Genomic DNA, 26,490 nt, shown 5'->3' with positions numbered 1-26,490 from the left:
CTCTAAATGGCTTGTGTGCAGTCACATGCAGCAGTGCAGAGCTTATGATGTCTTTATTATCTTGCTGACTCCATGTAAACCTCTTTTTCTCTGCTGTTTTAAACAGACATATCTCTTATTTTCCTGTTACCGCCAGAACCCACACAGGGTCAACAGCTTCCTGTTACTGGGCCCTGCAACATTGACCTTGGCTTTTTTTTTGCTTTTTTTTTCAATGCATTATGAGATTCTTGTTCTGTGCTATTCAGAGAAAACATGGAAAAACCTTTTGGCTCTTACCTTAGTCCCCAAAGGATGCAGAAGTGCTGTCCTCAGTTCGATGCCATCTGCAATCCACCTTTTTCAGCACTGGGTCCATTGTAATCCCTTCTTCTCTTGGTAATATCATCTCCTCTCTGAATGTGATATGCATTTGTCTTTTTTTCCAGAATGGGCTGCAAATGATGTTCTGTATTACACAGTTCAGAAGAACCTTAAATGCCAGAATGTATTCATGACCACTTTCCCTTACCAGGAACATACTAAGTTAGTTTATACAGAACAAGATGCAAGGTAATACATACCTAAAATATAACAAGTCCTTTACATAATTTAGATAATTTTATATGCAAAATACAGCTGGTTTGAAAAACAAAGTGTTCCATATTCTATTTCAAATAGTAAAATGCATTTTTGTGTTCTGCAGTCAGTAGTGCCTTATACAGCCTAAGAATGTGCTCAGTTCTCCTTTTGATATGTGATCAACAGAGATTTAACTTTCCTTTCTTACCTCATGAGTTCAGCTGAGTTTATAAATGTCAAGGTCACTCTCAGGTCAGGGTGTCCTTTAATGAATGTGTGACAGTTTCATACAGGGTAAATCAGACCGTGGATTTCATTTTGTTTTCTCTGCTATTGATGTCTGATACATCTTTTTAAAAAAAATACATAAGTTCAGGCTAATCCTTGCTCTGGGTAATGGATGAGCAAAATCATTACAACATTCCAAGAGACAGAACTATTGTTGACTGAATACCCTCTCAATAACCTTTCTTTAAACAGTGGCTTAGGAAGACAAGAAGGCTCTTTGCTAAGCTGAACACAGAACTAGCTTTTCAGCGTTGTAGCACATGGTATATTTATACAGCATTGCAAAAATATTTGTGATTATTCTTAATTCAAGTTACATATTCAGTAAAGAAATGCCAATTATACTTTCATCGAGAAAAAAAAAAAGAAAACAAACAAAAGAATCTGCAATGGAGATGGAATAAATGAGATCTTTTTTTTCCAGCTGCATTTGATGCATCGTTTTGGAAAATCAAGTTGCACTGACCTGGCACTTCCCCACAGGGAAACTGTTGGCATAATTCTGAAGGTCACCGTCATTACAGTGATCTACTAGAAACTTACTCTAAAGGTTCATGTGCTATTGCAGCTCATAGCTGAACTCCTTCATCGGAGATGCCAAGACATTCTTTTGTATTGCCATTGAGCAGTTCTGTTCTGCATCTCACCAACTCTTCTACTTGCAGTCAAATCTTTTTCTAGAAGCTGAAAATTTCTTGACTTTTTTTTTTTAAACTACAAAGATAAAAAAATTGTAATATCAAGGTCTTAATCCTTGGGGAGAAGTGTAATATGCATTTCAGCTTAACCCTCTTAGAGGCGGGATCAGCAGAGCTGAACTCTTGGAATCTCTACTGAATGCAGTGCCACATTCTTGCCAAATTCATGGGTATTAGACAGGCAGGAGGCTGATTTTTCTTGCAGACTTTAGCTCTCCCCCTCTGTGCCTGTCCTAAAGATGTCAAGAGAGTGCAATTAGAAAAAACAATAGTACCAAAAAAAAAATTGAGATCCTCCACCTGCAAATAATTAAAGGCACTGAAAATGCTGTCTAAAGCATCCTTTTCTTCACCAGTCAAATTCTCTCAGTGTTAGAGAGATCATCATTGCAGTCATGTATCTGATCTGTGTGATGCAGATTATGGTACTCAACCCTACATTTTCTTGATGGAATCTGGATCTTTGTGTTGGACAGTTTTGCTATTAGAGACATCCAGTCTTAAGGGTTCAAAATAGCAAAGAGACTGTTCTGATCCAAGATGTGACATTCCAGTTAATTCAGATGACTCACAGAAATCTGAATCTGAATTTCAGCCTGAACTTTTCTACTATTAGCATCCAGGCAGTGGTTATCATTCTGCTTTCTGTTTCTAGATTTTATACGGATTTAAATCCAGAGTGTAGTTCCTAGTTTCTTAGTTCCAAAACTAGTGCCTAGTTTCCAGTTTTATCACTCCAACACTCTCCATCTTGCCTCATACAAGCCTCTGTGCTTTTTTTCTTTTTAAGTAGAACTTTTTGTCTTATTTGCTTCAGACAGTTAGGTCAGTAGCACATAGACATTTTATCAATTTATTTTTTTAATGGCTCTTACTTTTGTTATTGCTGTTCCCACATGATGTCATTTCTTATTTTAACTATCCATTACTACTTTTTTATTTTAAATGGGGTTACAAGCTCAACATTCTGCCTAAATTTTAAAGCCTGTATGCATAAACAAGCTTCCAGTCTAGCTCAATGATACAAAAACCTGGATTTAGTTGGGCAACAACTAAATTGCTTTCCTTGCAGATTTCAGGTTTTTCACACAAGATTGAAGGGTTTTAAATACCAGGGTAAATGCAGCAGAAGTGGGTCTGGGAGCCAAGTAGCCTGAAATTTCTCCAGTCTGCTTACAGAAACGTTGTTTCTTACCTTGCAGATGGAAGCCCATGATTCGGAAACAACTAATGTATTTTAAAATACTGATAAAATTTAAGTTTTTCTTTTCTTTTTTAATGATTCCCTACAGATTCTTTGTAGACCTTTATTGCACAAAAGACAGGCGTTTTCTCACTATCAACAGCAACAGCAAGACAACCTCAGAAGTTTGGCTGGTTGACTGCAGACATCCCTTTGAGTCACCTGCTCTTGTACAAGCACGAACCACGGGGCTCATTTACCACATTGAGCACAGGAAGGACCTGTTGTACATTCTTACTACATATGGAGAACCTGCAGAATATAAGGCAATTTTGACTGATAATTACATTCATAGGATTAATTTAGATGCCTATTGCAGGTCAAATAGAAATAGTAAGGTTGGCTTTTAATTCTGTTCATCACAGCTTCTGAAATAAATTAAGAGAGAGAGCTGCATGGATTAAAAAGACTGATAGTACTGCATGGAGTCTCACCTGTAGGAGACCAATTTGATCATAACTCCTTTGACAACATCAAGAAATTACTATGCTTCAACAGTCTTTTCCCCTGTATCAAAACTTGAGTTGGTCATCTCAGTTTGTGTAATCAAACCCACCTACAACTGTGCTGGCCATACTGAAAGCACTTATTGTATTACAGTCTCCTGTAGAGTACTCTTTGAGACTTTGTCTTCTCCAAATGTTACTGCATTATTCTTCCATTTTGCCTAAGTAAAGGGATTTTAAAAATCTCCAGTTTTAGACAGTCAAACACCCCAAATACAAATAAGTATTTTTTTGCAAGAAAAATGTATAAGATCACCTATAAGTCTGTACCTCACATTTGTAACTCTTAGGATATTTTAGTAATACACGATTTTTGTGTTGGTTTTTTTTGTAGTTGATGAAGGCACCAGTAGCTTCCAGTGGCAAGGAGAACTGGCAGTTAGTTTATGCACCAGAAAGGAAAACCAAGCTAGTAGACTTTGAGATGTTCAGTGATGACTGTATTATGTTCCTGAAGAATGCTGGTCATCTTTACTTAAATGTGATTTCATTTATTTCACACTCAGTTCAGTCAATAAAGGTATGTTTTAGCTTGGTTTATGCGGCATCATATTTTTCCAGCTTCTTTTTTTTTTTTTTTTTTTTTTTTGGCATAGCATAATGAAAGCAAAGATAAATTCCAAAAGCAAAAAGCGGTTTAGAAACTATTAATACTGCCAATTTCATCCTTATGACTAATTGTATTACCTGTGGCTGTTCTTCAGGATTTGATGTGGTGGCTTATTGCAGCATTTAGAAAGTTAAAGAGCAGCTATCCTGTGAGCCAGTTCTTTCTTCAACGGATTACAGTCAAGCTCTTCACAATACAGCTGATTTCTAATGTAAAACAGAACTTAGTCCTCTAAATGCTCTACTTAGCCTTTTTTTCCCTACACTCATTGGTGTAAGCAAGGCCCCTCCCACAGGAAAAAGAAATCAGAAATCATACTTGTTAAGAAAACAAGTATGGACACTGTCCCATAATAAATGGGAAGAGTTGATATTGCAGTACAATTGGTGCAAAGGATTTGCTTCCATTCTCTAGTTATTAAATACCTGTGGATTAAAAACAAAGTGACTTAAGCCAAATGCAATTTCTGAAGACCATTCAGGTGAAATATTTAATTGATTTCTTTTCCTGAAAAATAACAGTCTGAACAACTCACAAGTTTATTGCAACAAGCTGCCAGTGCTGCACTCTATAAAACTGCTACAAAAAAAGGTTTTTGACAAAGTACACTGTATGGTCTCCAAAATCTTCAATTTTTTAAAATGGCCATAGTTTATTTATTCAGAAAGGGCCTGCAGTTACTCAGGAGAACTTGGACTTCTGCTGCCTTTTCAGAAGCCTCTAGCAACCTAACCCAAGTAAGTAATGGTCTGGCAGAGGGTTTGGCTATGTCCCTGCTGCTCTCAAAGAATGAATCTTGATTTCTTTCATTCTTAGCAGAGTTAAAAACCTTAAATATAATAACAGTAAGTATCTGAGGGTGAATGTGCCAGGAAAAGGTTTTGTTCTTCACAATGGCTGGCACTAGGAACAAAGTTAAGAGGCAGGGGTTTTCAGTGGCTTAGCATTACTGAGCTAACTCACAGTAAAAGCATAATAGCTGACATGGACTTGGCTGTATAACGTGTTGAAGTAGAACTGGAAATGCAAGGAAAAATAAGGTCTAAAAAATAAAACTGATGCAGAATAATTTCAAATGTTTTCTTTTAAAAAGTCTGCACTAATACCCATTTTAAACTGAATTTGAATTTATTTTTTGTTTTTAATTCATTGTCCAACTTTATCCAATGGTTTATGGGGAAAAGTTCACCAGTCTTTCACTTCTTGACTGTTTTGCTACTGGATTTAAATGAAATATGGATTGTGCTAAATACAAACTAAGATAATTAGTTAATATCCAAAGTCTTTTACTCTGGAGGACATATTAAGCAAAATTTACAGAAGCAGTGTAAGGGTCTCACTTGAAATGCCATGTTTTCTCAGCTGCCTACGTGGGCCTGTGAATTTGAATTGGAATCTCATCCTGAACATACCACCAGCACCTGCTATTTTCAGCTCTCCTCCCCAGTACACCCCCCTAAGCGTTTTGCATATTCATTTAAAGAAAATAATCTCATTGAGCAAGCTGTGCAAGAGGTACCAATTATTAGGAATTGTCACACTACACGTTTACTAGCTAAAAGCAAGGTAAGATTTTTTAGTCTTTTTCCCATTCCTTTTATTCTTTCCTTCCTCCCCACCCATTTAAAGAAAGTGCATTTGGCAGGGAACAGAGATTAAAAAATGTAAAGAGCAGTTGGTGCTGTAGTTATTAAACAGTGGGTGTTTTCTTCAGTGCTACAGAGAAGAACAAGAAAGAGTCGTGATTTTTTTTTTCCATTAACCTGGGTATTCCACAGGAGATAACAGCACATGATGAGTCAAGAAGCTTAGTATAAGTGAGAATTGCTAGTTGATGTAATGGTATTGTACTCCACATGATAAATGAAAAAGGTGCCAGCTGTTGAAAAGAACACCCCACAACCAGCTGCACAGTGCAGATCAAGAAAGGAAAGTTTTAACAGCCTGAGTTTAAAAATTTGGAGAAGTTAATAAAGAGTTTGTACTGTGGTAAGTGGTAAACTCGACTGTTAATAACATATATTCTTGGTGTTAAAGGGGGAAGGAAGACTTGGGTGCTTTGGTAGTTTAAAAACTCCTCAGGTGTTGCACTTAAATGAATTTATACTCTGCATCTGTAAGCCCACACAGCAGAGGTTCAGTCTCAGGCTTTATTTTTCAAGAGTGCTTTGTACACTCTAAGTGAAAAAAAATTACTGTAATCAAAAAAACACATTTTAAAATAAATAATTGAAGTTTTCATTGCCATGTGTCATTGAGATTTCTGCAATGTCCCTTATTGTAAAACTACTCCTTCTTTTCCAGGATGAAACTTTGGTGCCAATTACAGTTTTTCATAATAAGAATTCTAAAGAACTACACAGGAGACCACTTCTAGTTCATGTATATGGAGCTTATGGCATAGATTTGAACATGAGCTTTAAAGAAGAGAAGCTGATGTTAATTGAAGAGGGTTGGATATTAGCATATTGCCATGTTAGGTAAGTCAAATATAAAATGGAAATAAGATTTTATTTTGCAGGATACACAGGTACTTGTTCATGTGCAACTGAAGATGCACCAAAATAATTTTTCTTTTTGTGTACCTGTACCTAATTATTCATATCTTCTTAGATTTTTTTATTTAGGTAGTTTTTAAATTTACCTCAGGGAATAAAACTACAAAAGCACACTACATTTTAGGTTTCTTAAATCTGCATGATGGCTGTATGTAACTTTTAATCTTTTCAATTCTCATTACTTCTTGTCTCATCTTTGCTCAAGAAAAAATTTGGTGAGATGCTCAAATTGCCATGACATGTTATCTCCCTCTCCTTCTGAGAGCATTGTGTGCTAATGCTCAGTCTGTGTCTTCTGAAAGCCATTTACATTCCACAGCAACAACTTAGCATTTAACCTGCAGCCCTTATTCTTTTATTGGCTAAATCATCTGTCTCCAGTTTAGCTACAAATCTACCAGTTTTATAAAACTGTACAACGGGCTTCAAATTTTTCTCAGTAGCTAAGGAAGATAAAAGAATCACTTTAGGGAGGGAAGGGAAGGGAAGGAATGAGTAATTGTTGGAAATACCAGTCCCAAAACAAATTCAGCAAATATATACAGTCTGCTGCACTCAGTGGCAAGCATTGTGCTGTTCTTCCTCACACCCCACTGGGAATCTTAAGATGCAGGTCAGTCCTACATGAAGATGGATTTGTCATCCAAAGATGGCAAGCTAATCAAATAATCCATTTGAAACTTGAAACCCGAAGAGGAAGCTTCAGTTGGCTTAGAACCAAAATTGTGATTGCATAGAAAGAAGTAGAAATTATTTTTATAATTCTGTACTACAAAACGTAACATTTCAAGTAGCATTTGAAATTCACAAATTATGGGGGAAAAAACCCAAACCCAACTTTCTAACAGTCTCAGAATTTAAGCTAAGCAGAAGACAAATCCTGAGAGTCTGCTGTGGAGCTCAGAAATATTGTTCTACTGTTTTTAATAAGTAATAGTGTTAGTAATGGAAGTATTGGAAATGTTTTCAATATTTTTAAGTTTCCTGAATAAAAAGATAATATCTGACTTTGTATTGCCTACAATGAAAATGTCATTTTCTAAAGTGTGGCTTTTCCTGTGGATTCCAGGACAGAAGCACATGTGCCCTTCTACAGTTAGTCTTTTCACCAGTCATCATGAATGGATTTATTTTGCCTTCATGTTTTCTCTTTTAGCCATAAAGAAGGGTAAAGGCAAAAGCAGAGAAGAGTTAATTGGGAAAGCAAACTATGGTGTGCCACTCTGTGGCTGCTGCTGTTCTTTGGTTATCTGAAGCTATGCCATGTAATGTTTTCTGAAGAGACTCCAACTTGACTTGTATTAAATTTCAGGGGTGGAGGAGAGCAGGGCCTTAGCTGGCACAGAGATGGATGTCAGCATAATAAACTCAAAGGTCTCCATGACCTCAGGGCTTGCATCATGCTGCTGCACCAAGTGGGATTTTCTCAGCCCAAACACACAGCACTGGCAGCTGCCAGTGCTGGGGGAGTTCTTGCAGGAGCCCTGTGCAACACTGACCCAGCCCTGATCAGAGCCATGGTTTTACAGGTGAGCTGCTGCAGACCTTGTACATTATACTGTCTTATCTGTGTTACTGTGCCACTGTCAGAACTGGAAACATTCCAGTTCAAAGCTCACTCTCCTCATTTGTTTGAGAACACCTTGACTCAGATACTCAAAGTCCACTGTCCTATTTGCCAACTTTTTTTTTTTTTTTTTATGACTTCTAAGGCTCCTTTCGTAGATATTCTAAATACAATGATGAAAACTCATCTCCCACTGACCATTGAGGAACAAGAAGAATGGGGAAATCCACTAGAAGATGAAAAATGTATGAAGTATATCAAAAGCTATTGCCCATACCAGAATATTAAGCCACAGGTAAAACTATGCTTTCTGTGCAGAATACTTCAGGCATAAAGTGTAGTGGTTTATAGGAAAACCAGAAGTAGATCACTGAAATTTTTAAAAAACCTCCAATATAAATTATTTCAGTAATAATCTTAGCAAGAGTTGGAGTCACAAGTTACTACTGAAATTAACCCAATGCCTTCTCCTAAATGATATGAATTTTTAAACTTGCTTTTGTTTTTGGACTTTCAGGAAGTAATAGATTATTGTATAGCAAATCTCAACATGCAAAATGCTTTCTTTTGTGGAGGAGTTTTGACATTCTACTGTGATTTACTGTCTTTTTTGCATACACAGGAGGAAGGAGGTTTCCACTGGAGGTATTTTCCACTGATGGAAAATACCTCCACCTGAGGTGTTTTCCGGTGGAAGTGGAGGTACTTTCCACTGATTTAATACCTTTCTAGAGGTATTAAAAAAACAAACACTGAAAGGGAAGAGGACCTATAACTTTAACATTGTCATCTCAAGGGAAATCTCTCTTTATTTGACAGTGTGTTAGCTGTGTTGCACAGCTTCGTTAAGTAAAATTCTTACTATTTAAAAACCAACTTCTCTGCAGAAAGATTGCAAAAATAAACTTCAACTATTATTCTAAGGTAAACTATTCCATGATTATTACTCCCTTTTTTCTTTTTTTTGCAATCATCAACAAGCAGACAGGCATCAGGCCTTTACCAGTGGGAAGAGGATGTTTTTATGACCTTTTGCAAGTAGATTATGCCCAACTGTGAAGTCATTTTTCAGACCAAAATACTTTTTGCACTTAGAGTGATAAAACTCTTAGAAAACACTAATTATGTAATAGATGAGCTCTTAAATAAACCCTAACAGGTTGTATAGTAAGAGAAAAACGTGTTACTCTTTGAGAAAGACCAGTTGTCAAGTGTTTAACTGGTTTTGGTTTTTAATCTCAGTGCTATCCATCAGTTTTTATCACGGCGTATGAAAATGATGAACGGGTACCACTGACAGGAATTTTACAGTATGTTCAGAAACTCAGGAAGGCTGCACTAGATCATGCCAGCAGAACAAGTAAGAAAGGTAAGAATAAGACTATCACAGATAAATGGAGTTAACTGAACCAAAATCTTTATAGTCACGTAAATTAAAAATCACAGAGATTGATTCCTCCTTAAATGAATTCAACCATAACCCCAAAACCAGCTCCACAGCAGACTCAGAACACTCTCTGAGATGCAAAACCAAAGACTGGAAGCCTGTGAGGGGCTCACTCTTTCGTAGGCCTCCACATAGGGCAGTTGTTGGACAGGGCAAGGTGAACCCATGCTGTCACTCCAGCTGCTGACAGGGCCAGGCTGCAGTTCTCAGCAACCCTTGGAGAAAAATCTTATTTTTGCTGCAGTACAAAAACCTATTTTTCTCACTTTGCTAAAGCTGCAGGTCCTTAGTTCAAGCTAGAGTGGCAAAAAGGCCAAGGCACAGGTGCTTTTATACCTGAAACTTAACCCTAGTTAAGACCTAACCCTAGTTAAGACCTAACCCTAACCCTAGTTAGACCTTTGGGAGTCTCCAGCAAAAGATACATTCAAGCTTGACAATTTTCTTGTGCCATCCAGTCTGGGGAGAGGCTTTTACCATCATTACCAAAAAAGATCTTGAATAACCTTTTCTGCATTTCATGATGCCCTGTCTCTGAGCAGCACAACTGCAGTGGTTGAGAAATTGCAGCCAGTGCTGCAGTTGCTGTTGTGCTCTTTGTGCAGGAAGAAAAGAGCAAATCTTTCCAAAAAGACTCAGAGAGAGCAAACTAAATAGAGGAGCATTTTCCAAATATGCAGTTATTAGAAATACAAATAATCCATTCAGAAAGCCCCTCTACAATTCTCTTTTTCTTAAGGAATAATAGAAATTCTGTCAGGACAAGAAGGCAGAATTAGCTATCCTTAAACAGTTCACATACCCACTTAATTTTTCCCTTGTTCATTCAATGTAAAGTGATCACCAGTCTAATTGTTCCAGGAAATTGGATTCCTAATATCATCCTAGATGTCCAGGCAAATGGCAGTCATTGTGATTCATCCTGGGAGCACTCACTGAATGAGGTAGGGTCCCTTTACTGCACAGCTCCATAACATGTTGCAGGGATGTGTCCCCCCTCAAGGAATACTTCAGCCTCTGTAGTTGGGCAGTCATTGAATGTATGTTTAAACTATAAAGAAAAACTGCTAGAGCAACTGCTGATTTTACATAAATACATATAATTTAAAAACCCAGCAATCTTTATATATAATTATATCTGGTTTTATACATATATATACTTGTACAGATCCAAAAGAGAGTGACAGAGTCAGATTATTGAAATAGCCTTAAAATTTTGTTCAATTCCCACTGCAGTGTGCTAGGAGCTTCGAATTAAAGGTTCCAAGTTGTGCAAAACATCATTCCAGGAGGAAGAGTCTTGCTCTGTAGAGTATTAAGTGCTTAAAACTGTCACACTATTTACTCCTATCTTCCTCATTGTGTTAAACATACATGATGGGCTGGATCTTTACATTTTGAAATGCATGATCTGTGCTAGCAAAGCTATTACAGTTAGCTTTCAAGAATTTGCACTTTTTACAAGCATGCTTGTTAAAAGCAAAATTCTGCCAAGACTAGAGATATTTTTACTGATGTCTCAGACTGTCACAGTTGGATACAAATTTTATTACTGTTAATTTTAACAAATCCTAGAAAATGTTAATTTGGTGGTGGTGGTGGCAGTTATTCCTAAGAGGAATTCTTTCAGGAAAAGCTCCATGCTGTCTTAGGACAAGGTATTTCTAAACATTAGTGTAGGAAAGGAAGATTACTAGAATAACTGCACAAGAGCCTGGACATTTAGAGTGCAAAGAACTTTACTTTGTAATAAAATATTTTCATTATTTTAGGTTGCAAGACACCTTGCTTTTCTGAACAGAGAACTTGAGGAAGTGTTCCATCCCCAACATCACAGAAAATCCTGCAAATAACTCCCAAACACACTGACCACCTGAGAAACTTTGGATCAGATTTGGATTTGTATGGAAAGCAAACACCTTCTCCAGAGAATCTCTCCTCTCGGATCCCTGCTTTATGGGCACAAGCACACAAAGCTGGGTGTGGCACTGCCTTACAAAAATACAGACTGAGAACTGGATTTCTGCCCTGCCAGGCTGTGCAGCAGCAGCTGCCAGCAGAACTTTGTCCAGCAGCTCTGTTCAGGTGAGCCAGCAAAACAGTGCTACACGAGCAGAGCCAGAGCACACAGAGCCCCACAGGAGAGCCACGGGCACTTGGCACAGGCAGCCTTCCCTGTCCAAGGCATCTCTTGCAAGGCACATCTTACACAAGGCAGCAGAACTCCTCCAAAGCATCTGACATTCAAGTCTCACTACTTCCAGGATTAATTCCCATACAAAGGTGATGGGGATTGCTGCCCTCTCTATCTGCACAGCAGCCATGGTGTACTGATCATGGGGTGGGACTGACCAAACTGCAAAGAAAAGCATTCTCAAGAATTTTAGCAGAACTCTGCTCTGAACACATTAAAAATATTTCAGTTACCTTACCTAGCATGGTAATCTTAAGAAGGAGTTGTCAAATCCCTTGGGAGAACAAGATCAATGTGTCAGAAGAAGAGTCTCTCCAGAGGGTAAATCAAAAAGAATGCCACTAAAGCAGCCTGATTTATAGCTTAGCTGCCCTCTGAGCAAGGCACTAATCTGCTGTGCCTTGCTTGTTAAAAGAGGTGTGTGGTGCACACCTAGGGCCACATCAACTGCTGCAGGTGCAGCAGGCACAAGTCAGAGCACGTGTACAAGTGTGACATTCAGTAGGGTTGGTTCAGCTGCTTCCTCTGGACCAAAGTACACACCCCTCACCTCAGCCTTGGGACAGGAAAAGAAATAAGAGAATGCAAATGTATTCTCACTCAGCAGGGAGGGGGAGAATCAACTGGAAATGCAATTATGAGTGTGGAATTAGATATTAGCTACATTTTGTTCTTTTTCTTACTAACTTTGAGGATAATCAGAGTTATTAGATTTGAGAGAAGAGGTGAAACATCACAACAATATACACTAGTCCTGCTTGTGTTCACCTGTTTTAGCAAATATAGGGCCGCCCCTTTGGAATAATTGTTACAAATCTGCAGAATTCTAAAAAGTTACAGTGAACTGCCATAGGCTTGGGATTCCACAGGAGCACTTACAGACCAGCCACCTCCAGGGTCAGCACCCAGAAAGCAACTGTTCTCTCTCCTCCCAAAAATACATGCCCAAACAGGACAGTTTTTAGCATAGGTTTACTTTTCTTCTCCACAGATCCTACGGGGGAGTTTATACCATTCTTTTTCCTTTTCATCACAAATACAGATACAAGACAATTATGTAGATGATTTTTCAGGACATTTATTTAGTATACAAATAAAGTTTTAAAAGCCAAAGAAAATGGCGTATTTTTAGCATTTCCCTGAAGCTAATATCCTCTAAATTAACAGGAAAGCATGGGTATTCTGCTCCTCTTCTTAACAGTTCATGTAGAGTAAATTGAGGGCCTTGGAATAACAAGCTTTTTCTGCCACAAAACACTTCCCTTGAAAAGTTTCCATAGTATGAACAGGCTTTGCTGTTGTATATTCTAAGACCAGGCCTTCTCCCATTTCAGTTTTAATTAGTTTGGTATTGACCACTTCACCAGCATTGCTGAAATGAGTACTGAGTCTTATTACAGCTTCAGAGGGAAGGTTAGGAACTATGGCCTGCAGGTCTGTTGTTGACTCCTGGCCAAAGTTGAGCACCATCATGAAGACTCTGTCTAACCCATCCAGCTCCCTCACGTACACAAACACGTCACTGTCATTCCAGACGTGGCACATCCACCCTCGGTTGATGGGGAGCTCATCCTTCCGCAGCAACGTCAGCGCTCTGTACAAACCCAGGGTTGAGTTGGACCAGGCACTCTGGATCTGCAAGAGTCAGCACCAGCAGGGTCAGTTCTTGGCTCTGCAGGGAGGAAATACAGCTCCCTTCTCACACCCAACCAGGCTGCTGAGAATGCACCTATAGGAATTCCGTGCTGACAATTATCCCTCTTCAAATCTGCCTGCAGATTTCACTGAAAATCTTCTTTTTCTCCTGCACCTCTTTGGCACGTGTGGAGTGGCAGACACAGAGTTTATTAAGCATAACAGTTCCCCAGCACTAAAGCCATTGCTTCCTCCCCCAGCTTCCTTTCAGGACTGTTGATTCAGGAGGAAGCCACAGCCATTCAAAGCTTGACACTGAATCTTTTTCATTGAGTCCAGTCTACTGCAGGCATACTGGGTTTATTTCATGCTTTATAGTTCTGCTATCTTGGATTTTTTTTTCTGCCTTCAATTTTGGGCAGCACTATGGGTCAGCAAAATCTGTTTGATTCGCTGCTCTACTTATGTTAGAGTTGGTCTATGTCAAGTTCTTGTTACAAAACCAGTGCTTTCTATAGCAATAGAAATGGGGGAAAAGAGACCAGTTCTCAATTTAATATCAGAAGGATTAAAAGGATGTTAAAGAGCCAAATTGCAACATCAACATCAGAATTGTAGTTCGTCTGCTTAAATGAATATAGATGAAGTAGGCTCCTTGTTGTGCAAGGATTTCCTTTTCTAATAAAACTTGTGAGGATTCAGTGCCTTTTTTTTGCCTGGAGTTTGTTCCTGCTACCAATGCTCGCTATTAAAAGGAAGCCAGAACAAAACAGATACATTAAAATATTTTGAGACCATTAGTTTGTTACACATATAGATACCTACTTCCACATTTACACTTTGGTAGTCAGAGTTAACAGGTAACCAGCTGCTGTTGCCCTCAGTAAAACCAGCATTAACTTTTCCATCCCACTGCATGGGGGATTTCTCTGGGAGGGTTGCCTACAAAATAGAAGTGGTGATTAGCATATTAAAAATTATTCTTTGAATAGCATGTTCTCATCTCTCCCAGATTATCTCCCTTTCAGTGTTGCTTTCTTTGGTTTAAGTTAAAAATAATGAGGATGTAATTGTGGTCCAAATCTAAGGAGAAAATGAGAACCAAGACAGTTCCTGAAATGGAGGGGAGGGGATCATCTCAGATACAGCATTGCTGGGTAAAACATGGAATTCCCAAATGATTCTTACTAGAGTTGTCATCCTTTGCAACAGATGGTTGGATAAAAGTTTACTGATGACAGCCAAGACATTCTGATAAATATCTAGACATGCAGAGAGTGAATATGTGAGGTAATGAGTCCTTAGAAGAGATGTCATTAAAATAACAGTAAACAACAAGTAATTGCTGTTCAGTGTCTGTTATTTTCTAAGTATTGCATTTTTCACCCCAGAACTCTTCAAGCTTACATGTGCAAGGGGTACAATTTTGACAGGACTGTTTGTGTTAGAAAGGTAAAATTATTATTTCCAAGTGCAAAACTATTGAAAACTGGCTTTTAGCTGATTAAAAAGTGTCGATGTAAAAAAAGTCTGAAGTTCTCATTTTGAAGAATTCAGAAAAATTCTGAAAAAGCTTCCTCATTGTTACTGAAGAGCTGCCAAAAGATCTGACACTTAAATTTAATGATATAAGAGGGCATAAAATATTTTGCACATACTTTGAGTGTTTGTTTTCCATGAAAACTGTTTTTCATATAAAGGACACTTTTCAATACAATCTGTCAGAGCAGCAGCCTAACAAAAGAAATTGTCACTTTGCTTTGTGACATTATAAATAATGGGTTTCTCCTTTTTAGCATATTCTGAAAAGCAGGGAAAAAAATCCTAAGTTTTCAACACTGGTAACACTGCCTCTCATCTTTACCTCTTTCAGTGTCTCCTGAAGTGTTTGAAATGCTGGGACTAAAGCCTATATAATCCTGAGCAAATACTCTCCATTTTCCTAAGACACCCATTAATCAGGGAGCCTTCCTCTCCAGCCTGAGTGAAGGGTGGGTTTGCATTTGTTCCAAAGCCCTGAGCCACAGGGTAGCCACTAAAAGAGAGAGAACCCTGAGGAGCTCAGGGTGAGCCACTTTTCTTAAGAGAATCACTCTGTCAGCAGTAATCAGCAGCAGCAAGAAAATGCAGGAGATACTTTGACCTAGGGTTTTCTCAGAGGAAATGGGATTTCCTTTTAAATCAGAGAATCATTTCCCCACGTCTGAATCAGACAAATCTGGAGATGATCCTGTGCTTTAAGTACCTCTTTCCCTTACAAAGCTAGCCAATGCCATTTCTATCACTGCCAGCAGCTGCCTCATTCCCTAACAGAGGCTTTCCACAGGAAAAGCAGCATCTGCCATAGAACCATGTTCTTATGGTGCTCAAATACAGTCAGTTGAGGCAGAGATGAGCTGTTCCCTTTTGGGACAGACTATGCATGATGACCAAAAGTCCCTTCTGTTTGCCACCGGGCAGCCTCCCCTTTGTGCAATCCCTTTTTCTGAGCTTGGGCACACTCATGACAGCGTGGCTTGGACAGAATCAGAACGGTGATTTCCTTTAAATAAGCCAGGAAATGATGGACTCTGGCATAATGATGAGGGCACTGCCAGGGAGGGAGGGAGGAGACAGCTCAGTTATCTTCCCTCATGTGTCTGCAGCACACCTCTCCAGAGCCCCTGGCCAGGCCCAGTGCTGGCACTTGCTGTCCCTTCTGCTGAAGCACCACTGCTGGAAACCATGCAAGACCCATCCGGAGAAAGGCAGAAATCAGCATCCATAATTGAAGTCTACCAGTTCAGACACACATCAAGGCCTTGGTTCTGGCCCCTGGCCTGGCCATTTCCAGCAGCTGTACAGAGGTTTGCCACGAGGAACACAGAAAACCATTTAAGCAGTGAGAATGACTGTGTTTGGTTAGCAAAACAAAAGTTGTGGTTTTGAAAGTTCTGTTACTTGGAACTAAACAGCAACAGGACCAGAGTTTACATGCTCTTCACTTACATTTTCTGCTGCAATGTTCTCCATGCCTATTTCTTCACCATAGTAAGTCACAGGAGTGCCAGGGAGGGTTAAAAGCAGCATGTTCATGACATTGATGTACTCCTTCCCAATCCGAGTTGAAATCCGAGCGGCATTAGGGCTTCCAACCTGAAGAAAACATCATTCTCTTAAACACACATTATAAAATGTCATGCATATGTGAAATTGATTAACTAATTTAACAAGGTAGTAAATGTTTTGGGTTTTTTCCTTTCCCTTCCTTGATGCCATGACAAACTTCTGTCCCAAAAATTTAAAGAAGTCCTGCCAGCAGCACATGAGGCAGAAGTGAGGAAGAGATGACAAATAACTCTCCCTGCTTACATTTCTCTGCTATTTTCCCTGCTGTGTGGGACTGCTCTGCTTGCTTTGAAAAGATCCTTTGCACATTCCAAACATGCTTCCTAGGAAAAAGAAGAGCAATGTTTTAACTGCACTCCACTGCCTTCTCTTCTCTGCCCTGGCCCCGGGCGAGTTCCAGAATCCATTGCAGTGAGTCAGTTTATGGTAAAAGATAATTACCCCAATTCCATTCTCACTGGTGGTTTAGCCATTGGAGACACTGAGGGAGAGGCATGATCAAAAATTCCCTTCTGTCATCCTTGCAAGGGGAGTGGAGTGGAACTGTTACTGGAGGGCAGGAGAGCCGGACAGTGCCAAGGACTCCAGCTACAGCAGCTGAGAGTTTTCACAAGCTCAGCCACGGGCCCAGGGTGCTGCTGATCCCACTGAAATCAGAGTGTGTGTGTGGTTTCTGTCCCCTACAGGAACAAGCCCTTCCTAGAGCTCTTACTGCCCAGTTCGGCCATTTTCCTGCAGGCATGTTTTTCATCCACGTGTTGACAGCTTCAAAAATACTGTTGCCTGATAGATTTTTCATGTTAATGAGGTTGAAATTGAAGGGAAAATCTGCTTCTTGGATAAAAGTCGTTCCATAATACATCATTGTTGCTTCGATATCTTCCTTTTCATCATCATCAGAACCCATAAATCTACAAAGAAGCACACAAATAGCTTTTTTTGGCTCATTCTTGGTTACACAGAACACAATAAAGCTAGAAATGGTTGGACACAGAGCATTAAGAATTGTGGTCACTTGCCCCTACAGAGAAATGGTGAGGCAGACAAGGAATCAAGGAGCAGTGCTTCTTGGAAATTGCTGGAGAAAAATCTACAGGAGTCAACAGAAGGCTAAAGTATCTGACTGAGCTTTCATCTTTCTGAATCCCTGTCCACACATTCCATTCCAGCAATTTCCATGCTTTCCTTCACAGAAGAGGACCTGGGGGTCCCTCAAGCTGACCATGAGCCATCAGTGTGCCCCTGCAGTGTGCATCCTGGGCTGCATTAGGAGTGATGCCAGAAGTGAGGGCGGTAATCCTTCCCCTAGTCTGCCACTAGGGCCATTAGGGACTGAAACATCTCTCCCAGGAGGAAAGGCTGTTCAGCCTGGGGAAGGGAAGCCTCAGGGGGATCCCATCCATGTCCTGAAGGGAGGCTGCAAAGGTGACAGAGCCAGGCTCTTTTCACTGGCGCCCAGGGCCAGGGCCAGAGGCAATGGGCACAAACTGAAACAAAGGACAGGTGCTTCCCTATGAACACCAGGAAACTCCCACCAGTCAGGGTGACTGAGCCCTGGCACTGGTTTTTCAGGGAGGCTGTAGAGTCTCCATTACTGGAAATGTTCAAAAGCTATCTGGACAAGTTCCTGGGCAACTGGTTCCAGGTGGCCCTAAAAAGCAGGGGTTTGGACCAGAGAACTTCAGAAGGTCCTTTCCAAATTCAACCTTTCTGTGATTTTAACACACCCTGACTGTGTGTCTCACTTGAACTGCACTATTAAAACTAAAGAATAAATCAGTCACAGGGCTGATAAATTAGTACCTCTGTGATTAGAATGTTTTCCTTTTCTCCTCTACCTTTATACAGTCCACAGATGGAGCAGAGCTAACAGGGCCAATTCCTTTCCGCATACACCGGGGAAGAGACAGTACAGCCTCTGCACTGCTTTCTGCACTGGAGCATTTGCATTTCTGTGGCATGTTATGCTACTAAAAACCATTTTCTTGCTAGCAAGAGGGAGATAAATATTAGAAAAGACTGGCCAGCTGTGCTGGTTACCTGTATCTGCCAGGCTCTCTGCTGAACTCATTCATGGTGTGGCGGAAGCTGCGCATGATGTCGTGCAAACCAACTTGTGTGGTGGTGTAGTCATGGTAGAGCTGGGAATAGGCTGTGATATTCTCCTTAAAGCAGGGTAGAGTACTTCACATTAGTTCTAGGTTTCAGAATTCTCCAAATTCTCCCCATTCTTTCCTGAGACAGAAAGAATGTCTCAGGACATGAACTGGTAAATGAATTTTTACTGAAAAAAATTCAGTTCATGAATTTTTACTGAAATGAGTTCAGCATGCTAACACTAACAGCACAGAGCTGAACTGCACTTGAGGAGCTCTGGAGCAGCAGAGGACTGATAATCCTGGATCCCACCCTTCAGCAGGGAAAGCCCACCCAGAGCACCACCCAAGAGAGCCCATCTGGAGCAGCGAGCACAGCAGGTGCTGTGGCCTCAGACCAGGCTGGAACGATGGACAGTGCCTTGATACAGAAACACAGCACCACCACCACCATGCTGGAGCTGGCCAGCTGTCTGTGACCCCCAGCTCCAGAGGAGGACAGTCTCATGGTGCTGGCACCACCTGGCAACAACACCAAGGTCACTATCGGAGCAAAAGCAAGTAACATAACCATGGTGAATGGGTCTGGTCACCTCTCACTGTGACTCATGGCCTACAGCAGTGGTTTTTAGTTGTGCTCCAGTTCTTACTGGGGCTTCTTGGTGGTGAGTGCTCTTTGTGCAGAGCGCCCAGGACCCACCCGCCTTCCAAGGCTGACCTGACGTTCCTACAGCCACCATTAAGACCCAAAAGAGTCAAAGCACTCTTGGCACTCTTGTCTCCATAGGAAAAGCAGGAAAGAAAGCAAAGACACAACATAAACATTACTCCATTCTGAGACTTGTTCACTGGAGGCTCATCCCGGAGATGTGTTGCTTCTAAGAGAAATTTAACAGTGCCAAAACTAAATCCATCAACTCCTTTGCCAAGCCAAAATTTGATAATATCCTAGATAAAAGCAAAAATGGAAAAGTCTGAGTGAGCCCACTCCATTTAAAACAGTATACTCTTAAAAAGAAAACTGAACTGGTAAGGAGGTGTTAATACATAACAACTCATTTTTTGATTTGTACTTCGAATTTTTCTAGAAGCTAAAGTGAATCATGTTGACCTAAGGTCAAATTAATAGCTAAATAAAGTATGTCTTACTATTTCATTCATAAAAAAAAAGAGAAAGACTGGTCTCTAACTTCTCCCATAATTCAGGAGACCAAAGCCAGGGCTTGACTCACTAAAAGCAGTTTCTAATCTCATCCATCAATACAACTGGGCTCATGCTAAGTGATGTTGTTGATGAACACTCATGTCATGGCTACACACAGTTAGAACACATTGATTCAAATATGCAGGAATATGTTGTTCTGCACAAACCTTGCGCCACCAATTTTCTTTTACACAATAGAGCTCTGAAAACATTTGTTCTCTCTTACTTGACTGATGTAATTTATTAACATTTTTTTTCAGACTTATTTGTTGATTCGCAGGAATATAAGAAATTATTATCCAACAATTACAAATGCTATTGATTTGAAATTTCACTATCAAATTCCAATGTTGGTCACTATTAGCAAAATTATATCCTACTTCACTAACTGTATTACTACAGTTTTAATTGCCCCAGTTTTAACAAAAAACTCCAAATTTCAGTCCCTCTTGAGCAGTTTCTGCAATTGTCCTTTCAGTTGTGACACTTGTCTTTATCTGAGGAAAAAAACATTTTTTAATACATTTTTTAAAAAAGTTTATTGACTTGCCTTCTTAAAACATATGAAGTACACTTGTCTGAACAGGCTGGAGTAGAATTAGTGCACACTCAAGCTGTACAGATTTTTGTTTGGCAAACAAAGACTGCCTCACTGAGCTGCACTGTCTGGTAGCACCATTCTGAAAGCAGCAGCTCTAAAACTGTGTGTGTCCAACAGTGAATCTACCCAAAATGTCCATGCTTACTCCTGTGCTCAGCACAAAAGCAAACTGGTATCAGCACTGCAACCACCAAGCACTGGCACAAATCTACATCTATTTACACATGAAAGCCACAACGTGCTGGTTGCTGAGTTTGGCTGTTTTGGGTGCCCTTGTGCAGCTGAACCAAAGACTTGAGCTTCTCTGCAGAAGTCCTGCTCAGTCTTCCTAACCTTCTGGAACAGCATTTAGAATTAAAACACTAGACAAAAATTATTCTTTAACATGATGTTCATACACATTTACCAAAGGTTGGTGTTACCAGGACAAACTTCCCAGCTTTCATGTATTCTTTTTTTTTTTTTTTTTTTTAGCATCTCTTTGGTACTGGAGTTTCAATAATTCTCACTGCGTGCTTGAGTTAAAAGGTGTGACCAGAAGGGTTTTTGTTTCTCCAAGGCACGTGGTGAGGGGAGAGGCCCTGCAGAGACCATCCCAGGAGGACTGGGCAGCTCTGAAGACCAGTGCCCAAGGAATGCACCACAATTCAACAGAACAAAGTGGCAAACGCTTACAGATTCGATTAAACACATGAAGTACCTGCTGAGGGATAATTTATAGAAAGGGGAAAAAGAAGCAGCAGCTGTCAGGCTCCCCATATTCAGGCCTACATCCCCATGTTTTAATGAATTCCACATTGTCAGCTAGGAAACAGTGCAGACAGGAATGAGATTCCATCGGAGCAGCACCACCACCGCCACTCTCACTGGGAAAACACTCATTTTCCCCTGGAAAGTCATCAGACACGTGGACAGATCGAAACTCACTATCTCCTCCTTATCAACAAGCCCAGGCATTCCTTGTAATTCAAATCAGCATTGCCTCTGCTCTCCCGAAAATGCAAACATCTCTCTGCTAAACAAGGTGCCATCCCTCCATTTGACTGGCTACTTAACAACTCTTTGTATCAACAGAGATAAAAAACTTCTCTGCACTTGAGTGCAAGCCCTGCTTTGTGTCAGCTCAGCACCAGCGGGTTCAGCACCAGGGCGTTCTGTACTTACACTCATTTCCTGCTGGACAGCAGGGCTGCGAAAATTTAAGTCTGGCTGTTCCTTCCCAAACTGATGGAAATAACATTGTTTTCTCACGTCGTCAAACTGCCAGCTGGAATTCCCAAAGACACTCACCTGCTCAGCCAAGGGAGAGAGACAATCAGAACTACTAGCTTAACAAACATTTCCTCCTGTGCAAACATTAAAATCTGGGGCATTACAAGCATAAAATGAAGCACAAAATGTCTAACCAGTGAACAGATTTTGGTACTTATGATTTTAATTTATTTTTGCCACCAGCTGTTCTCCCTTTAGTTGTGCTTTACCACACTTATTTCTTGTTCAGTGTTGTAGATTTTGAAGATTTTTTTATTAAGTTAACTTTCCTTGGGAATTCTCTGGAATAGAGGGGGAAACGTGTGGGAACACTTATTTTGGAATTACTTCTCCTAAAACTTATTTTAAATAGCCTCAGTTAACTTAGAGCTTTCTGCAATTTAGTATTATCCCTTTGAAGGGCCAACAACAGTAGGCAAGTTAAAAATGTTTAACTTTATCACCATCTCTCTAATAAAAGATTCCAAAAGCTAAGATAGTTCTCTTAAGTTTAAAGAGAAATTATACAAATTGGTACAAAGTAATAATTTCACCTGGAGTTTTAGAACATACAAGTTCCTAATCATGCACCCACTGGTTCTAATCTAAAATAAATCTATTTGAAATAGGCAATGCACTTTCTGGCCTGAGCACTTTCCAGAAAAAAGGACAAAAGCCAAGATCACATTGTTGTTTCTTTCCCCACCAACTGTGACTTCAGAGTACCTGACAGGCAGTTTCTAGAACAGAATACCCTTCAGAGAAGGGGCATGTGTGAACAACTTGTGCCCAACCTTTTTTTTTGTGTGTGTGTCTTTGTTTAATGAACAAAGATTTAACACTGAGGTAAAGAAACAAAAGTAATTTTAAAAATTCCACTTTAAGTAAGAACTTTTCAAGTGATCCCCCAACCTGGTTTAAATCTTAATCTGCACTAACTCATGTAGTACCATCAGTTTGTACCTCTCACTGGCCATTTATAACCCTGTGTACACCGGGACAATCATGTTCCAGCTGATTTTGCTCTGTGGCATGCAGCTTGGGATGTGTGAGTGTCCCTCCTGTGCTTACCCAGTTGTTGGGAGGGATGACAGAGCCAGCAGCCTGCCTGCAGTCCTGCCAGATGTAGTAGTCCGTGTACTTCCCGGTCCGATTGCGGCTCAGCTGAAACCAGCGGTGTTTGTCACTCGTGTGGTTTGGTATGAAATCCATTATCACCTTTAGCCCTTAAAAATAAAAACAAAAACATAAGAAACCCCATCAACCCTCCCCACTGCACTACAACAGTACATTTAGCCTTTTAAGACAACATTCATCTTTTTTTCCAAATGCGGTATCAGAGGTATTTGGGCTTCTTCAATGCCAGAGGTCTGGTGAAGGAGAGGGGCAAAATAACCCCACAAAAAGTACCAGACTACCAAAACAGTTAGACCTGACTGGTGTCTGCAAGTAGCTGGAACACAGCTTGGGAGGGAAAGAAGAGTGAAGAGAACAATCAAAAGAGATTTCTAATGTTATGAACCACTTTCACTAACTCTGACTTCAACATCTGCCTCGCACCTCCCAGGTGAGAAAGGCACTTCACCAGCCTAGCATCAGTGATCACACATTCCTCAGCACCCTTCCTAAAGAACAGACATTTTATTGAAACCTCAAACATTTTCAGACTCACAAACCATTTTCTGTTCAGCTCAGCAGCTGTAACCTGAGCAAACATTTGGTCTGAGGCACAAAAGCACCAAAGCAAGGATGCAAGGGCAGGAAAGAAGCGTGTGTTCCCTCGAGTTCAGTCAGACAGAACTGCACCTCAGCTTGATCCCAGCCTTCCAAAACAGGCCTCAGGGAGCATGGATGGCTGCCAGCCCACCACCCACAGGCATCCTCCTTGCAGAGGACCTGCAGCCCCCTGTGCTGCTGCTGCTGTAGCTCCGTGCCCTCTGTCCTGCTTTCAGCTCTGCCCCAGAGCCAAAGGGCAATCACAGAGCTCACACTGCTGTGGAGCTGCCTTGTACCCTTTGCTAACACCTCCATCTGCTCCTGATTAATGCCACCACAGGGGGACTGCCAGGTGCACAACCTGAAGTCCCTTTAAGGTCCATCTTTTTAACAGAGTCACTTTGCTTGGAGGTGCAGCTTACCTTTGTCATGTATGGCTGCAATCAGATTCTCAAAATCTGTCATTGATCCAAAAATGGGATCAATGTCATAGAAGTCTTCAGCTCCATATCCAAGGTCTTTTAAAGGGGACTTAAAGAAAGAGGTAATCCAGATGGTTTTTATATTCAAATATGTAACATGGTCCAGTTTTTCTTGGATACCTATTTAAAAAGAAAAGGACATCATCTGCTCAGAAAAGACAAAAGATTTTTTTGTTTGTACACGGGTCCCTTTATCTTCCTGACGTGTTACTATGGTATGCAACTACAGGAACAGTTCCTGCCCTTCACCTGCCAGTACTGTGCAGTGTGGCTATCACTTCTTGTTTAGAAATGCATTGTCCATTTCAGTGTTGAGCCTTCCCTACAAGAAGTAACACACCTTTCTCCCCTCCTTGTCAGTTTTAGTTTTCCTTAGGAAGAGCAGCCAGCAAACACAACCAGGTGTTCAGCACCACTCGTCCTCCTGACTGGACTCAGTCTTGTGGAGGTATCTGACTCTGGAAGCAGCTGTGCTGCTGCTTGCTCTCAGCACCATCTCTCAACTTCCTTTCTAGTTCCACACTTAGACTTGACTTGAGCAAACAGCTCCTGGATTTATTCACAGCAATGTGAGTTGCTATTATCGTTGCCTGACAACTTCTCTTACTTCTCTCCATGAAGGTGGCTTTGTCTATTGGACTGTACTTTTCCACTGGTTTTCCTTTTCATATACACTCATACACACAGCAAGAACAAAAACTGACCCACCTTTCAGATCTCCATTCCCATCCATGTTGCTGTCCTTGAAGGAGCGAGGATAGATCTGATAAATAGGACTGGCCTGCCACCAGTCAAGGCACTTTGGAGAGAGAGCAATGATGGCAATTGTAGCACACACCAGCGCAACAGAACCAGCGATCACCAGCCAGAAGAGGATCTCCCTGGTGACTCTGTAGCAGGCCTGGCTGGAGAACTGCAGCAAGACCTCCTTTGGCATCCCAGCATAAGGCTTCAACACCGTCTCCTCCACATCCACCGGCTCCACATCAACGCTGCACGTTTTTGGCATTTCTTCTTGGCTACTAGTGGCTGTTTCCTTGTCCTCAAAATCCTCATTTTGAACAAATCCATTGTTCTGCACGCCTCCCTTCTCACTCAGCTCCATAGGTAAGCTCCTAGCTTCCACCTCAGCTGTTTCACTTGACAGTTCTTGTCCTGGAGACTCTGGCCACATCACCTTTGTTCAGTGAAATGAGAAACAGTGCAATTAGCTATTCTGGGTTGATAATCAATCCTGACCAACTGGTCGAAGTTCAGAAAGGGACAAAAAGGGCAAAGTGCTCACAATGTTCTGCATATTCGGCATCTTCAGCCAGATAACAAAATGCTCCAGAAAGGGCAGTGCTCCTGGGAAGTAAAGCCTATTGTTGGTATGTTTACTCTTGCTCTCTCCAGTACACCACACTTCTCTTCCCTTTGACAGCAGGGGGAAATTCAGGTTTTACCAGTATCAGATCTAGTAAATATGCAGCTTTCCAGACTGGTCACAGTCTCTCCTGCCTGAAGCAATCTGAATATGGATAGTTTAAACACAGACAGCAAGAGAATGAAGTATCAGCAACCACTGGCCCGAATGCAACAACACAAACGAAGAAGAAAAGAGTCAAAGGCTGGATGTGCATCTTTCTCACAGTTTAACCCACCTGTCCCAGCCCACCCCCAAGCCTGAGCACTAACAGCTGCTGTGGTACATACCGATCCTGCGACTCACAGCCCGGGACTAGGGTGGACTGCTACACCCAGAGCCAGCCCGGGGGCAGGACAGGATAGCTCTGCACAGGCACAAGCAAAACTCAAGAGAAAAGCCCACTCTCCACGATTAGAATCCATACCCCAATAAAAGAAAAACATTTAAAAATATAAGAACCTTTCCCTTCTCTCTCTTTCCCCCCTTTTCTATTACTCTAAGCAAGAAAAAGCACTGCCCAAAGTCTGCACAGACATGCACATCTGTACACATCTGTGTGCCCTAAGCCCCAAGTGCCTAAAGTCAGCATCAAGATATCCCTTTATCCCATCCCAAGATATCCACCAGTACCCCTGCCCAGCATACCAAAGGACACACAAAGCAACACAGATTTGCCAAGGAGCACCTGTAAAAGTTAACTCCTACCTCTGACCATAGGGTCAGGGTCCTAAGGAAACTCTTGGACAGTGCAATGGAAACAAGGTTGGGTTGTGACTCAAAGGAAGTGTTTATTATCTTTGCCTCAAGCCATGAAAGAAGTTTATAAACTACAGACTGTAAAAAGTCTATAAAGTACGGACTGTAAAAAATCCAGCATGCAATATTCAGATTACTCAAAAAAGTGTAATTTCTTCAGTAGCTGAGCTAAGAACAGGTATTTGATGCTGACTGACTTAATCCTTCTTCTTCCTAGCAGCAGTGCCTCAGCTTGTGCAGGGTCAGGCAGCTGGGGGGAGCATCCGAGACAACAGCTGTAGTGCCAGTGCCTGTAATTCAGTAGGGCCAGGAGATCCAGAAGTGGGAAATTATTTGACACTGGTTCACTCCCATTTAATGACTCTACAGTCTTAACACCATCATATCAGTAAGCTGTGGAAGTTTCCAGGCAGGCACTGTGCACTCAGGGTGTACACATGTATTCAACACAATGCTGGTGACTCCTCACTACATTTCAATTGTTTCATTTCAATATCTTCACTTGTAATGAAAGTAGAAAATGTGCAAATACAGAAATTTTTTAGACTGCATGAAATACAC

General features: G+C 40.9%; 2 protein-coding genes across 6 annotated transcripts in view; one reads left to right on the top strand and one right to left on the bottom strand.

Moving 5' to 3' along the window:
* The window catches only part of PREPL (prolyl endopeptidase like), a 19,449-nt gene extending 6,608 nt beyond the window's left edge, over positions 1-12,841 (top strand). For 2 of the 5 annotated variants that reach the window (XM_050972202.1, XM_018915217.3), the window contains 10 exons: positions 429-552; positions 2,840-3,056; positions 3,631-3,816; positions 5,269-5,472; positions 6,211-6,386; positions 7,777-7,993; positions 8,177-8,326; positions 9,274-9,400; positions 10,340-10,422; positions 11,251-12,841. In XM_050972202.1, coding sequence (XP_050828159.1) covers positions 429-552; positions 2,840-3,056; positions 3,631-3,816; positions 5,269-5,472; positions 6,211-6,386; positions 7,777-7,993; positions 8,177-8,326; positions 9,274-9,400; positions 10,340-10,422; positions 11,251-11,331 — 1,565 coding nt within the window. In that variant the 3' untranslated portion in view covers positions 11,332-12,841. The remainder of the gene's footprint in view (positions 1-428; positions 553-2,839; positions 3,057-3,630; positions 3,817-5,268; positions 5,473-6,210; positions 6,387-7,776; positions 7,994-8,176; positions 8,327-9,273; positions 9,401-10,339; positions 10,423-11,250) is intronic. The other 3 variants (XM_018915227.3, XM_050972203.1, XM_018915236.3) reach the window with 2 other exon arrangements.
* On the bottom strand, positions 12,735-26,490 carry SLC3A1 (solute carrier family 3 member 1). Its single transcript, XM_009091221.4, has 11 exons — positions 25,051-26,490; positions 24,474-24,942; positions 23,706-23,885; positions 22,639-22,793; positions 21,481-21,606; positions 19,340-19,459; positions 18,456-18,580; positions 17,128-17,326; positions 16,296-16,442; positions 14,133-14,249; positions 12,735-13,307 (listed from the first exon to the last, which is right to left on the bottom strand). The coding sequence occupies exons 1-11, from the start codon at positions 25,069-25,071 to the stop codon at positions 12,867-12,869; spliced, it is 2,100 nt and encodes a 699-aa protein (XP_009089469.2). The 5' UTR covers positions 25,072-26,490; the 3' UTR covers positions 12,735-12,866.

This window comes from Serinus canaria, chromosome 3 (assembly GCF_022539315.1).
Source record: "Serinus canaria isolate serCan28SL12 chromosome 3, serCan2020, whole genome shotgun sequence".
Taxonomy (NCBI): domain Eukaryota; kingdom Metazoa; phylum Chordata; class Aves; order Passeriformes; family Fringillidae; genus Serinus; species Serinus canaria.
The sequence above is the reverse complement of the archived record's forward strand: the minus strand, read 5'-3'. Positions and strand labels throughout refer to the sequence as shown.

What these genes read in the sequence shown, in the direction of transcription:
- SLC3A1 (XM_009091221.4), bottom strand. Translation starts at nt 25,071, where the DNA reads ATGCCGAATATGCAGAACATT. An exon ending in CTGTCCAGCAGGAAATGAGT is followed by an intron (nt 19,460 to 21,480) that starts GTAAGTACAGAA and finishes GCTTTTATCTAG; the next exon opens with GATATTATCAAATTTTGGCT. An exon ending in GAAAATGGCCGAACTGGGCA is followed by an intron (nt 16,443 to 17,127) that starts GTAAGAGCTCTA and finishes TGTTTTCTTCAG; the next exon opens with GTTGGAAGCCCTAATGCCGC.